At 45.7% G+C, this 14,196-nt stretch overlaps 1 protein-coding gene across 1 annotated transcript in view; it reads left to right on the top strand.

Annotated features, from left to right (window-relative positions):
- Positions 1-13,883, top strand: part of zc3h3 (zinc finger CCCH-type containing 3) — a 59,693-nt gene extending 45,810 nt beyond the window's left edge. Inside the window, exons 9-12 of the mRNA XM_061078142.1 lie at positions 1,818-1,949; positions 10,992-11,149; positions 11,259-11,416; positions 13,670-13,883. Of these exons, the coding sequence (XP_060934125.1) occupies positions 1,818-1,949; positions 10,992-11,149; positions 11,259-11,416; positions 13,670-13,701 (480 nt within the window). The 3' untranslated portion in view covers positions 13,702-13,883. The remainder of the gene's footprint in view (positions 1-1,817; positions 1,950-10,991; positions 11,150-11,258; positions 11,417-13,669) is intronic.
- Positions 13,884-14,196: the final 313 nt, after the last annotated feature.

Genomic DNA, 14,196 nt, shown 5'->3' with positions numbered 1-14,196 from the left:
CCCCCCCGGTGCCCCTACTACCACAAATACCTCGAAAACAGACACCAGCTCCCCTGATCTCACCCCCCCCCCACACACACACCCGAGACCCCCAGACCAACCCCCCCCCCCTGCCCTGGCCCGGTCTGTGCACACATACAGTTCACATAAACACATCATGAGAGCTGGACGAGCTGCAGCCTGGATAAATATTTCTGCAGCAGTTAATTAGGTAAAACTGATCCCCCCCCCCCATACACACACACACACACACACACACACACACACAAGCCACCTCCCCCAACCTTTCCCTCGCCGGACCCCCTCACTGAGGTATATTTAGAGCGGCCTCCACCAGGCTCGCCCTCACACGCCAAACAGCAGATCTCCCTACACACACACACACACACACACACACACACACACACATAAACACACACACACACACACACACACACACACACACACACACACACATAAACACACACACACACACACACACACACACATAAACACACACACACACACATAAACAGGCACACACACACACACACAGACACACACACACACACACATTCACTCACACACATTCACTCTCACTTGTCCACTGTCATCTGCAATTAAGGTCATTTAGCTGCTCTGTGTGTGTCACAGAGCGTTTGGCGCTCGCCACTCGGCGCCGGCGTCCGTCACAAACCACACCTTTGTTTACAAACCGTAGAATCTGGTTTGATCTGGTGGTCTCAACACGTCGACTCTTTGTCTCACGGGCACGTCGCTCTTCTCACACTCGTCTGAACCCTTTGTTTTCATGCATTGGAGTTTCAACAGTGAAAGTTAAAGCCAAGAACTTCATTGAATTACATTTTATTTGTTTTGCACCAAATCACAACAAACCTGACATCTGAGCGAACCAGACTTAAGGCATCAGCACCTTCTCTTTAACTCTATATAATATCTAAGAATTCTTCATTAAAATGATTTGGCAGGTTTTGTATTTTTTCCAATTGTTTCCAACAAACTGAGAAAGTGAGAAATTCCCACTTTTATTCAAGGTAACGGGAACAACATCTGGGCCTGAGTCACGTCAATTAGGTTTTCATCAGCATTGGTGTTGAAGACCACAACTCCCATGATCCTCTGCTGCTTCACTTCGTCTCAACCATAGATATCATATATAAAGACTAGATGTCTCGTCTGCGTTGCCGGCCAACGGAGTCGAAAGTCCGCACATGGCGGCCATCTTGCCAGGGGGCAGCTCGCTCACCCTTAACATTGTGTTGGTAAATAACCATAACTTGCTCAATTTTCAACCGATTTTTAAACAGTTTGGTTTGTTATAAACGTCAGAGATGTAGATATGACACTGCATACTTATGAATAATTATGTTATTTTCTATACTCAGTGTCATAACTACATCTCTGACGTTTATAACAAACCACATCGTTTAAAAATCAGTTGAAAATTGAGCAAGTTATGGTTATTTACCACTACCAACACAGTGTTATGGGTGAGCGAGCTGGCCCGTAGCAAGATGGCCGCCATGTGGTGACGTCCGGCTCCGTCGAACGAGACATCTAGTCTTTATATATGATATCTATGGTCTCAACTAGGTCTTTTGTTGTTGTTTCCATTGACAAACCCTTAGCTTGTTTACTGTACGTTCAGAGGGTCATAAATCAGATTCTGCTCTGATTGGTCAGGTTTAGAGATGAGAGAGGACATGAGGACATGAGGACGGACAAAGTGGAGACAGACCAGGGACCAAACTGTTTGTTATGATGATGATAATTATTAAAGTGATCCGTGTTTCTGATGATCACCTTCTCCTCTGCAGATGCCCGTGTGCTCTTACTTCCTGAAGGGAACCTGCAACAACAGCGAGTGTCCCTACAGCCACGTCTACGTGTCCCGCAATGCCCAGGTCTGTGAGGACTTCGTCAGAGGCTACTGTCCAGAGGGAGAGAAGGTACACACATTAATATCACCTCTCAGCATGGAGGGTCTCATATTCATCTTTAAAATATCAGGATATTTAACATGTTGTTAAGTCAGGTTAGTCAGGAAGAATCTGAGAGAGACGATGGGAGTGACTGTTTGTTCTCATTCATAAAGACGCAGATTTAACCTGTGCTGGTGTGAATAGAAAGTAATAGACGGGACTGTTTGGTTTCTCTTGAGACTCCGTCAGTTCCTTCACCTCCGTCAGTTCCTTCACCTCCTTCAGTTCCTTCACCTCGGTCAGTTCCTTCACCTCCGTCAGTTCCTTCACCTCGGTCAGATCTTTCTCCTCCGTCAGCTCCTTCACCTCCGTCAGTTCCTTCAACTCCTTCAGTTACTTCACCTCCGTCAGTTCCTTCACCTCCGTTAGTTCCTTCACCTCCGTCAGTTCCTTCACCTCAGTCAGTTCCTTCACCTCAGTCAGTTCCTTCACCTCGGTCAGTTCCTTCTCATCGTCAGTTCCTTCACCTCCGTCAGTTCCTTCACATCGTCAGTTCCTTCACATCGTCAGTTCCTTCAACACCGTCAGTTCCTTCACATCGTCAGTTACTTCACCTCCGTCAGTTCCTTCACATCGTCAGTTCCTTCAACACCGTCAGTTACTTCACCTCCGTCAGTTCCTTCACCTCCGTTAGTTCCTTCACCTCGGTCAGTTCCTTTACATCGTCAGTTCCTTCACCTCCGTCAGTTCCTTCACATCGTCAGTTACTTCACCTCCGTCAGTTCCTTCACCTCCGTTAGTTCCTTCACCTCGGTCAGTTCCTTCACCTCCGTTAGTTCCTTCACCTCGGTCAGTTCCTTCACCTCCGTCAGCTCCTTCACCTCCGTCAGATCTTTCTCCTCCGTCAGTTCCTTCACCTCCGCCAGTTCCTTCACCTCCTTCAGTTCCTTCACCTCGGTCAGTTCCTTCACCTCCGTCAGTTCCTTCACCTCCGTCAGATCTTTCTCCTCCGTCAGCTCCTTCACCTCCGTCAGTTCCTTCAACTCCTTCAGTTACTTCACCTCCGTCAGTTCCTTCACCTCCGTCAGTTCCTTCACCTCCGTCAGATCTTTCTCCTCCGTCAGCTCCTTCACCTCCGTCAGTTCCTTCAACTCCTTCAGTTACTTCACCTCCGTCAGCTCCTTCACCTCCGTCAGTTCCTTCAACTCCTTCAGTTACTTCACCTCCGTCAGTTCCTTCACCTCCGTCAGTTCCTTCACCTCCGTCAGTTCCTTCACCTCCGTCAGCTCCTTCACCTCCGTCAGCTCCTTCACCTCAGTCAGTTCCTTCACATCGTCAGTTACTTCACCTCCGTCAGTTCCTTCACCTCCGTCAGATCTTTCTCCTCCGTCAGTTCCTTCACATCGTCAGTTCCTTCACCTCCTTCAGTTCCTTCACCTCCGTCAGTTCCTTCACCTCGGTCAGTTCCTTCACATCGGTCAGTTCCTTCACCTCCGTCAGTTCCTTCACATCGTCAGTTCCTTCACCTCCGTCAGTTCCTTCACCTCGGTCAGTTCCTTCACATCGTCAGTTCCTTCACCTCCGTCAGTTCCTTCACCTCGGTCAGCTCCTTCACCTCAGTCAGTTCCTTCACATCGTCAGTTACTTCACCTCCGTCAGTTCCTTCACCTCCGTCAGTTCCTTCACCTCAGTCAGTTCCTTCACCTCCGTCAGCTCCTTCACCTCAGTCAGTTCCTTCACCTCGGTCAGCTCCTTCACCTCCGTCAGCTCCTTCACCTCCGTCAGTTCCTTCACCTCCGTCACATCGTCCTTCACCTCCGTCAGCTCCTTCACATCGTCAGTTCCTTCACCTCCGTCAGTTCCTTCACCTCCGTCAGTTACTTCACCTCGGTCAGTTCCTTCACCTCCGCCAGTTCCTTCACCTCCGCCAGTTCCTTTACATCGTCAGTTCCTTCACCTCCGTCAGTTCCTTCACCTCCGTCAGTTACTTCTCCTCTGTTAGTTCCTTCACCTCCGTCAGTTCCTTCACCTCCGTCAGGTCCTTCACCTTCATCAGTTCCGTCAGTTCCTTCACCTCCGTCAGTTCCTTCGTAAAATCATCTTGTAAAACATATTTACACGGTTCCACTGAAGTTCAACTGAGGCTTAGGTAAACAAGTAGTTAGGTAACCAATAACCCCCCCACCACACTCACACACAGACACAGACACACACACACACACACACACACACACACACACACACACTTGTACACAGTGACACACAGGCAGGAACAGCTGCAGGGGGGGGTGTGGTCCATAATGGCATAACTGTGATGTCTGAGTGACACATTGAGGACCTGATGGGTAACAGAGAGCCAGCTCCAGATGACTGGAGACACACACACACACACACACACACTGTCCACATGTCCACCTCACATACACTCCCCTCCTCTGTCTCCCCCCCCTCCCTCCCTCCCTCTCTCCTCCTCTCGGCTGGTTGTTGAGCGTCGGGTGTGAAACAGATGCTTTTTCACACTGTCAGACCTCATTTAAATAGTGCATGGGGAAATGAGGATATAGAAAACAAAAGGGATATTAATATTTATTCTATTAGCTGAAGTGCTTAGGTCTGTGATTTTCCCCGTGTGTGTGTGTTGTGTGTGTGTTGTGTGTGTGTTTGTGCGTGTGTGTTTGTGGAGCGCTGCACTGTGAGGCTCTGGTGGCTCTATGATGGATAGCAGGCAGTAATTATAGATGGGAAAAGTGCTGAGGACGGCACTATGGGCCAGGCAGACACTCCAGCAGCTCAGGGGTTAAGTCTGCTCCTCCATCCTCCTCCTCCTCCTCTTCCCTCCATCATCCTCCTCCTCCTCCTCCTCCATCCTCCTCCTCCTCCTCCTCCTCCCTCCATCCTCCTCCTCCTCCTCCTTCACAGACTCCTGCCTCACCCGGCTTTGTCTCCTCCTCCACCTCACAGGATCTGTTTGTGTTTTTCCTAATTGTCCCTCTTGTTTCTTCTCTCTCAGTTTCTATCAGTTTATAATCACTCACACGTTCTCTCCTCTCTGGTTTCGGACACATTAAGCGGCCGGTCGTTCACCCCCGGCTTCGCTGAGTGTCTGTTGCCAACTTTTCCTCCGTATAGTTTGTGGACGGTTGGCTATAGTTAACTTTTATTGGCTCTTATTAATGGGCTTTCAGCCGATTCAGCAGGTTGGACCTACACGCCCGAGCCAGTTGGTAACGGAGAGAGATCTGATTGGCTGTTTAGTCTAATGAATCTGTGAACTAATCCTTTTTATTGCACTTTCTCCGTATTCTTCAACTCTTGTCTTTTTTCTTTTTTTCCGCAAGAAAAGATAAGAGTCAGTGGGAAATTTAAATATTCCAGCGCTGATTAAATTATTAAAGACGTGTTATCAATTTGTGCTCAAAGTGTGTGAGGAAACCATTAGGACGGATTCACAGAGTTGTGAGAATGGACGGGTGTCCCTGTGTCTTCTGTCCCTGTGTCTTCTGTCCCTGTGTCTTCTGTCCCTGTGTCTTCTGTCCCTGTGTCTTCTGTCCCTGTGTCTCCTGTCCCTGTGTCTTCTGTCCCTGTGTCTTCTGTCCCTGTGTCCCCTGTCCCTGTGTCTTCTGTCCCTGTGTCTTCCGTCCCTGTGTCTTCTGTCCCTGTATCTTCTCTCCCTGGATCTCTCTGTCCCTGTGTCTTCTGTCCCTGTGTCTTCTGTCCCTGTGTCTTCTGTCCCTGTGTCTTCTGTCCCTGTGTCTCCTGTCCCCGTGTCTTCTGTCCCCGTGTCTTCTGTCCCCGTGTCTTCTCTCCCCGTGTCTTCTCTCCCCGTGTCTTCTGTCCCCGTGTCTTCTCTCCCTGTGTCTTCTATCCCTGTGTCTTCTGTCCCTGTGTCTACTGTCCCTGTGTCTTCTGTCCCTGTGTCTTCTGTCCCTGTGTCTACTCTCCCTGTGTCTTCTATCCCTGTGTCTTCTCTCCCTGTGTCTTCTCTCCCTGTGTCTTCTGTCCCTGTGTCTTCTGTCCCTGTGTCTTCTGTCCCTGTGTCTCCTGTCCCTCTGTCTTCTGTCCCTGTGTCTTCTGTCCCTGTGTCTCCTGTCCCTGTGTCTTCTCTCCCTGTGTCTTCTGTCCCTGTGTCTACTCTCCCTGTGTCTTCTGTCCCTGTGTCTTCTGTCCCTGTGTCTTCTCTCCCTGTGTCTTCTGTCCCTGTGTCTTCTCTCCCTGTGTCTTCTGTCCCTGTGTCTTCTGCCCCTGTGTCTTCTGTCCATGTGTCTTCTGTCCCTGTGTCTACTCTCCCTGTGTCTTCTCTCCCTGTGTCTTCTGTCCCTGTGTCTACTCTCCCTGTGTCTTCTGTCCCTGTGTCTTCTGTCCCTGTGTCTTCTCTCCCTGTGTCTTCTGTCCCTGTGTCTTCTCTCCCTGTGTCTTCTGTCCCTGTGTCTTCTGCCCCTGTGTCTTCTGTCCATGTGTCTTCTGTCCCTGTGTCTCCGGTCCCTGTGTCTTCTCTCCCTGTGTCTTCTGTCCCTGTGTCTTGTGTCTTCTCTCCCTGTGTCTACTGTCCCGGTGTCTTCTCTCCCTGTGTCTTCTGTCCCTGTGTCTTCTCTCCCTGTGTCTCCTGTCCCTGTGTCTTCTGTCCCTGTGTCTACTGTCCCTGTGTCTTCTGTCCCTGTGTCTTCTGTCCCTGGATGAATGGAGAAGTTGTGTTTTTAATGCAGAGCTGATATCGATCTGAAGTCTTTTGACTCGTTTCCTCCTGGTTTCCTCTTCTGTCCCTGTGTCTTCTGTCCCTGTGTCTCCTGTGTCTTCTGTCCCTGTGTCTTCTGTCCCTGGATGAATGGAGAAGTTGTGTTTTTAAAGCAGTTCTGATATCGATCTGAAGTCTTCTGACTCGTTTCCTCTTCCTCTCTCTGAAACTTGCTCTGGACGAGTGTCGACTTTTTAGCCAAGATGTAAATTCATGTAATGCCCCCCCCTCTCTCCTCAGCTCTTTTTTTTTATTTTACTGTCTTCTCCATCTCTCGCCCCCCCCCCTCCGCTCTCTCTCTCCCTTTCTTTCTTACTTCTCGTGCCACTTGTCTCGGTGTGAATGTGCTGACTCCTGGAGGTTCATTCCTCTGCAGAGAGCTTCTCTAATAGGCCCCGGACATGTCCCAGCATTCCTTAAATCAAGTGGAAAATTGTTAACTTGGTGCGGGATGAAGATGTTCTGTCCACTTTGGCTTTTTCCTCCTATTTCCCGTCTCTCTCTCTCCGTCTTGCTGTCCCTGTCTCTCTACCTTCTTATGAAAATGAGGATGAATGGAGCTGTGCTGAGCGGACGCAGCTTTGACACTCAATTCCTCCGACACTTTTTTTTCGTTCCTCAATCTGCTGAAGTGCTTCGGCTTTAACTCGTGTTTTTAGGAGTTGTTTCATATTTCAGCAGCGACACAAAAAAAACAAACGGACGTGTTATGAATATGTTGAATCATATACGATAAGAGACAACCTGCTTGTGATTTTGCGTAACTGCTGTACATCTATTTTGAAAATGATGGTCGTTAAAAAACCAGTTGATAGGTTTCACAGACGTCGGATCTCGAGATCGTCTCGATTACACCAACATTTACTAGAACGTAGAGCTGAAGGTCAAAGATCAAAGTTACTGTGACCTCACTTAACATGTGTTTGAATAAAAAAATAAAAGATTCTCTTTCATATTTGACACCGATTTTCAAATGAAACCTAATTTTTTTCCCCAGTCAAATGAGCAAAAACTTTAAATATATAACACACCCCTGCTGTGGCTCCATTAAGGAAACGTGAACTCCAGCTGAAGATGCAGAGACACTCGCATATGGAGGACCATACATGACTTAAGTATAAATAAATAAATAAATAAATAAATAAATAAATGTAGAAATAAATACAGAAATAAATAAATAAAAAAGCAAATTAATTAATTAATACAGAAATAAATAAATAAATACGTTAATAACAACAGAAATGTCTAAATAAATGTCTTCCACATTTATTTATTTATTTATACTTAAGTCATGTATGGTCCATACATGACTTAAGTATGAATAAATAAATAAATAAATAAATGTAGAAATAAATACAGAAATAAATAAATAAAAAAGCAAATTAATTAATTAATACAGAAATAAATAAATAAATACGTTAATAACAACAGAAATGTCTAAATAAATGTCTTCCACATTTATTTATTTATTTATACTTAAGTCATGTATGGTCCATACATGACTTAAGTATGAATAAATAAATAAATAAATGTAGAAATAAATACAGAAATAAATAAATAAAAAAGCAAATTAATTAATTAATACAGAAATAAATAAATAAATACGTTAATAACAACAGAAATGTCTAAATAAATGTCTTCCACATTTATTTATTTATTTATACTTAAGTCATGTATGGTCCTCCATACATGACTTAAGTATAAATAAATAAATAAATGTAGAAATAAATACAGAAATAAATAAATAAAAAAGCAAATTAATTAATTAATTAATACAGAAATAAATACGTTAATAACAACAGAAATGTCTAAATAAATGTCTTCCACATTTATTTATTTATTTATACTTAAGTCATGTATGGTCCTCCATACTCGCAGGTTGCTGTGCAGTAAAGAAGCTCCTGGCACGGCCACCGGGGGGGGAATCAAATAACAGTTAATTTGAGTACTTGAAAACAAATCTGTGATTGGCAGTTTACCTGCTGATCGAGAGCAGTCGATATGTTCCACACAGGTCTCAGCACTTTAATCGTCACAAAATGCAATGGGAGTAATCATATTCATAATCATTTTTTCAAGTTTAACGAGTCTGTCGCCGCCGTAAAAAAAATCACATTTGAGGATTCACGATATAACCGGATCCGATGGGGTCAGCGAGTGATGTCAACTCCCGAATATAAACCCCCCCGGGCGTCATCCCCCCCCCGGCAGTGGCAGGTCTGATTTGTTGAGGGAAATGTGTGTCAAACCGCAGCCCTATAAGATGATCCAGAGAAACATCTGACAGCGAGCTGGCCCTGGCACCGGGGGGGGTGGGGGGTCGGGGTGGGTGGGGGGGGCAGGAACACGGGTGTGAGGGCGCTGAGCCGGGCTCTGGTGGCAGCGAGTCAGGGCCGGGTGCTCCAGGGAGAGGTGAGCAGGAGTCCAGAGCGTTCCTGGAAAATTGATCTCCAGACCGCACACACACACACACACACACAGACACACACACAGAAACACACACACACACACACACAGACAGAAACACACACACACAGAAACACACACACACACACACACAGAAACACACACACACACACACACACACAGACAGAAACACACACACACAAATACACACAAATACACACACACACACACACACACAGAAACACACACACAGAAACACACACACACACACAGAAACACACACACACACACACACACACAGATACACACACACACACACACACACACACAGAAACACACACACACAAATACACACACACACACACACACACACACACAGAAACACACACACACACACACACACACAGAAACACACACACACAAATACACACACACACACACACACACACACAGAAACACACACACACACACAGAAACACACACACACACACACACAGAAACACACACACACAAATACACACACACACACACACACAGAAACACACACACACACACACACAGAAACACACACACACACACACACAGAAACACACACACACACACACACACACAGAAACACACACACACAAATACACTATTCCTAGACCAATCTGCTTCCAAGTCCCACACTCGTCACCCCTCCACACACAGACACACACACACACACACACACACTCCTTGCAGCCTGCACCCCAGAGTGCATATAATTAGCTCCTCTGACAGGTGGGAGGGATCGGATCTCGTGGAGAATGAGGCTTCCAATTTACACCCATATTACACTGTCACACACACTCAGTGGCAAACATGAATGTGAACGCTCTCATGCACAATGCTGCTCAGGATGACGCTCGCTGTGACCCACTTGCTCAACCTGCACATTAAAGGAGATACTGGGCGTCTCTTATGCTCGGGGAAATTAAAAAAAGAGGTTGCACCGAATCAGGACTTGGGCTCTTTGTCCCACGAGGGAATCATGTCGGAGGATTCCTGACGTCAAAGAGAGATCATCGATCCACAGCTCGAGACGTTTCAGTTTAAACAAGATCCTCAGATTTAGTCATGATTAAAGAGTGAATTCATTAGGGATGGGGGGTAGAAATCGATTCAGTTACAAATCGCGATTCTTGCGAATGACGATTTTACATTTTTTTTTTTTTTTAAAACATATTTATTGGTTTATACCGCGGGGGGTATATTGGGGGAGGAACATCACCCCAGAGCATGTTGACCAGCTCTTGTTTTTGCACAAGAATCTAAACACACCCAAGAAACACTAGCTTTGTATCGGCTACATGCAAACAACAATAGCCTACTTTGTTTATTTCAAAGTTTATATTTTAAGTAAACTTTTATTCATTCTATTTAATTTACCTTTTATTTATTGTTTAAAAGAAGCCTTAAGTGGCTTACATTTCTTAATCTGTCAGTTTGTGTGCAGTTGACAGGGGCTATACAATAATAGGGCACATTTTTATTTATTTTCTCTATTGGCTGCCCGGCAGTCGTTAAGTTAATGTTAATATTTTAAATAAAAAGTTGTAAAGCTTTAAGTGAATTTGACTGTGTTGTATTTGAAGGTATGATTCAACTTTTTTTCCATGGTCCAGTATTTAAAAAAAAAAAATAACCAAAAGAAAGTCCAGGAAATCGTAATATCGAATCGCAATACATATCGTATCGCCACCTAAGTATCGTGATAGTATCGTATCGGGAGCTCCCTGCTGATTCCCGTCCCTAGACTTCATCCAGGTGTAGTTTTAAGAGACATGATGTTTGAATATGACGAGCTCTCTTCTCTGTGGAGACCAAACACACGCAGGGTTATCGACGACTCTCAATTCAAATTGTTTCTGAACTTGAACCCGAACGCTCTGCTTGTCTCTCACCGACAGTGCAAGAAGAAACACACTCTGGTGTGTCCCGACTTCTCCAAGTCCGGCTCCTGCCCGAAAGGAAAAGGCTGTAAGCTGCAGCACCGGCAACGAGCCAAACAGAGCTCCGGCCCCGGCGTCCCACCGAGGAGAGGACGCCCCAAGGATCCCAGCAGGAGGTCAGAGGAGCAGATTGTTTGAGTTTCATCATCACTGACACAAACCATCCTCTGTGTGATGAGGTTCAACTCTGATCCCTGGTGATTGTGTGTTGTGTGTGTCCCTCAGGCCTCGTCTGTCCGTGGTCATGCCCGACGCTCTGCAGACGTCTCCGCTCACGCCCACCAGAGGTCCTCTGGCTCTGCCGTCCTTCATCTCCCTCTCCAGCTCCCCCGAGGAGCCGGACACCCCCGACCCGCTGCCGGACAAGACCGCCCAGGTTAAAGGTAACAAATCCCACCGCGCCTCCGTGACCAGCAGTGAAACACCTCAGTGTGTGTGGCATGAAACTCAAAAGATCTGCAGCCGGGGACCAGGTGATGGTCTGGTGGCACCGAGGAGAACAGAGAAGGTTCAGGGTCTGAACCTGAGGACTCTGGGTCTGGGTTCCATGTGACTGCTTCCCACTGTTTAACTGATTTGAAGACTATAGATTTCCTTAAGATGTGAATGTGAGTGTGAAAGATTGTTTGTCTCTAGCTGTTTACAGATGTACACTGAGGTCCGGACGTTCTCCTGAAAGGTTCTGCAGGTTCTGTGTGACAGAACCCAAACGTCCAAGTCAGAACTTTTCCTGCAGCCTCCTTGTCTGGAGAATGTCAGAGTCCATGTGAGAACACAGCAGGAACATGTGTGGAGCATTCACAGCCAGCGAGTGGACGTGATGATGATCATTATAAAATATCTCAGGATGAAGAAGAGGAGCGGTACACGTAGAAGCTGTACTCAGGCTCCGCCCCCTCGCCTGAATGTTCCCCACATGTTCCTGTTGCTGTTCCTGAGTCGGAACCCGGAACAATCTGCTGCTTCACAGGAGAAACACAAACTCCCGAAAGGATCCAGACCCAAACATTTTATGAGATATTAGTTGGAAAGATAAAGGGGAGTGTCTCTGTTTGATGTGCTGTAGAACTTCAGGGGGGGAGGGGTCTGGATACTGATGATGCTCGTGGGAGGAGCCACACTGTTCAGAGCACAGAGGTAATAATATTTAGGTTTTGGGAGCAGCACAGCTGAGCTCTGTGTTGACAGACTTGACAGATAGAGGATTAGGAGAGAGGCTGCCCCCCCCTCCGATCCCCCCCCACCCACCCCACCCCCCCACCAGGCCAGACCATCCACCTGCCCCCGGCTGCATTCACTCACACACAGGGGCTGCCACCGCAGAGCTGAGAGCCACCACCTGTTCCAGCATGAAACACAATCCTGGAGAGTAAAAGGAGAAATTCACTACAAATAAGAATAAATATATAAATACTTCCAAGCCCCAACTTATCATCCCCAACACGTTTAAATTCAATCTGGATCTGCACCAAATCACACACAGGATATGTTTTATTTCTTATTCAATAATTGATCAGATAAAGTTAAAACAAAATACATGGACCTTCATGTAATTTGCTCCAAAGTTGAATAAGTTCTTCTTTGGTCCATATCCTGAGTTTTAGGAACTGAGGAAATTACTTATTATTATTATTATTATCAAGGTTGTTTTCTACAGTTTTCTCTAAATAATATTAATTTATAAGTTTTAATTTCATCAAAGTCTGAAGATAACTCAATATTTAATCTCTTCTGAAGAGATTTTGTTTTTCTTCATTGATGAACAAAATGAAAACGACCGAGGAGACTTAACGATGATGTGGTGAAACGTTTTAACCATTTTATTAATTATCAAACTACACAGCAGCTGAAAACTGTTTGATTGTGTAAATGTAAAATAATTTAGTTTGGTCAGTGACGAATCTTTTACTATTTTTATTGAACCTGAAGATTCCTCTTCACTCTCACTTCTTCATTCTTCCTTCATGTTTTATATTTAGTCCTCAGTGCTTGGAAAGGGACTCGACCTTTGACCTGGTCTGAGACGTGTGTAACCCTCTAATCTACACACACACACACACACACACACGGCCCACAGGTCTATTAACGTTGTTCTAGCAGATGTGTGTTTGTTTGTCTGTGTGTGTGTGAATTGTGTGTGGATGGAAGTTTTTGATTTCTGAGCACCGGTTGGTTTGTGCTCTTAAGTTTTACTAATGACGCTCTGGTCGCTCGCTAACACTCGACACCGCCCAGAGCCTCATTAAAGGTGGAACGCAGCCAAATAAGCTCCTCTTCACTTTGCATAAATTAGCTGTGATGTAATGTATCACTGCCACACACACACACACACACACACACACACACACACACACACACACACACACACACACACACACACACACACACACACACACACACACACACACACACACACACACAGACACACACACCTTCATCCATCCCTGCTCTCTTCCTCATTTACTCATCAGCTGAGATGTCATCAGTCAGCGTTTCAGCAGAATTCAACACATAGTAGATCAGAGTCAGTCACGCAGGAGAAAACACACACACACACAGACACACACACACACACACCTGGTCTTCTTCTTCTAACCGTTTCTTCTCCTCTTCTCTTCTCGTCGTTCCCCCGTCAGAGAAAAAGCTGCAGATCAAACCTCGGCTGTGAGACGAGGACGAGCACCATGTCTCCAGGTTTGTCTGCTGGTTGTGTCTCTGCCTCTGAACTGTTTTAACTCAGAGCTTTTATCACTTCAGGTTTATCACATCACGTTGAATGTTTACAACAGGAACTCAGATCAGGTTTTGTAAGTCCAAGAAAAAGACAAATAAAGTTTGAATTTTACCGTGTGTTGTGTCACCGACTCTTTTTCACGTGTGAGTGTTTGTGGACTGTTGCATTCTGGGTAATGTGTAGCTTTAATATGTAGGTAGGTTAGTGATTGTTCTCATGTCCGTCTACAGTGAGTCTGAGCTGTAACTTGTTCTGCTGCCACAGAGGAAATAAAGTAATAAGTAGATTGTAAATAAAGATGGACGACAGGACGTCTTCCTCCATGTTAGCAGCTGGGACATGGACCAAACTAAAAACTCAAATTTGTGAAACAATAATTTATCTAAAAGATGGTTTCTGTCATTTTAAGTAAAACTAACTTTTTGGACT

The sequence above is a fragment of the Limanda limanda genome, chromosome 9, assembly GCF_963576545.1.
Source record: "Limanda limanda chromosome 9, fLimLim1.1, whole genome shotgun sequence".
NCBI classification, from domain to species: domain Eukaryota; kingdom Metazoa; phylum Chordata; class Actinopteri; order Pleuronectiformes; family Pleuronectidae; genus Limanda; species Limanda limanda.
This window is presented reverse-complemented; position numbering and strand designations above follow the sequence as displayed.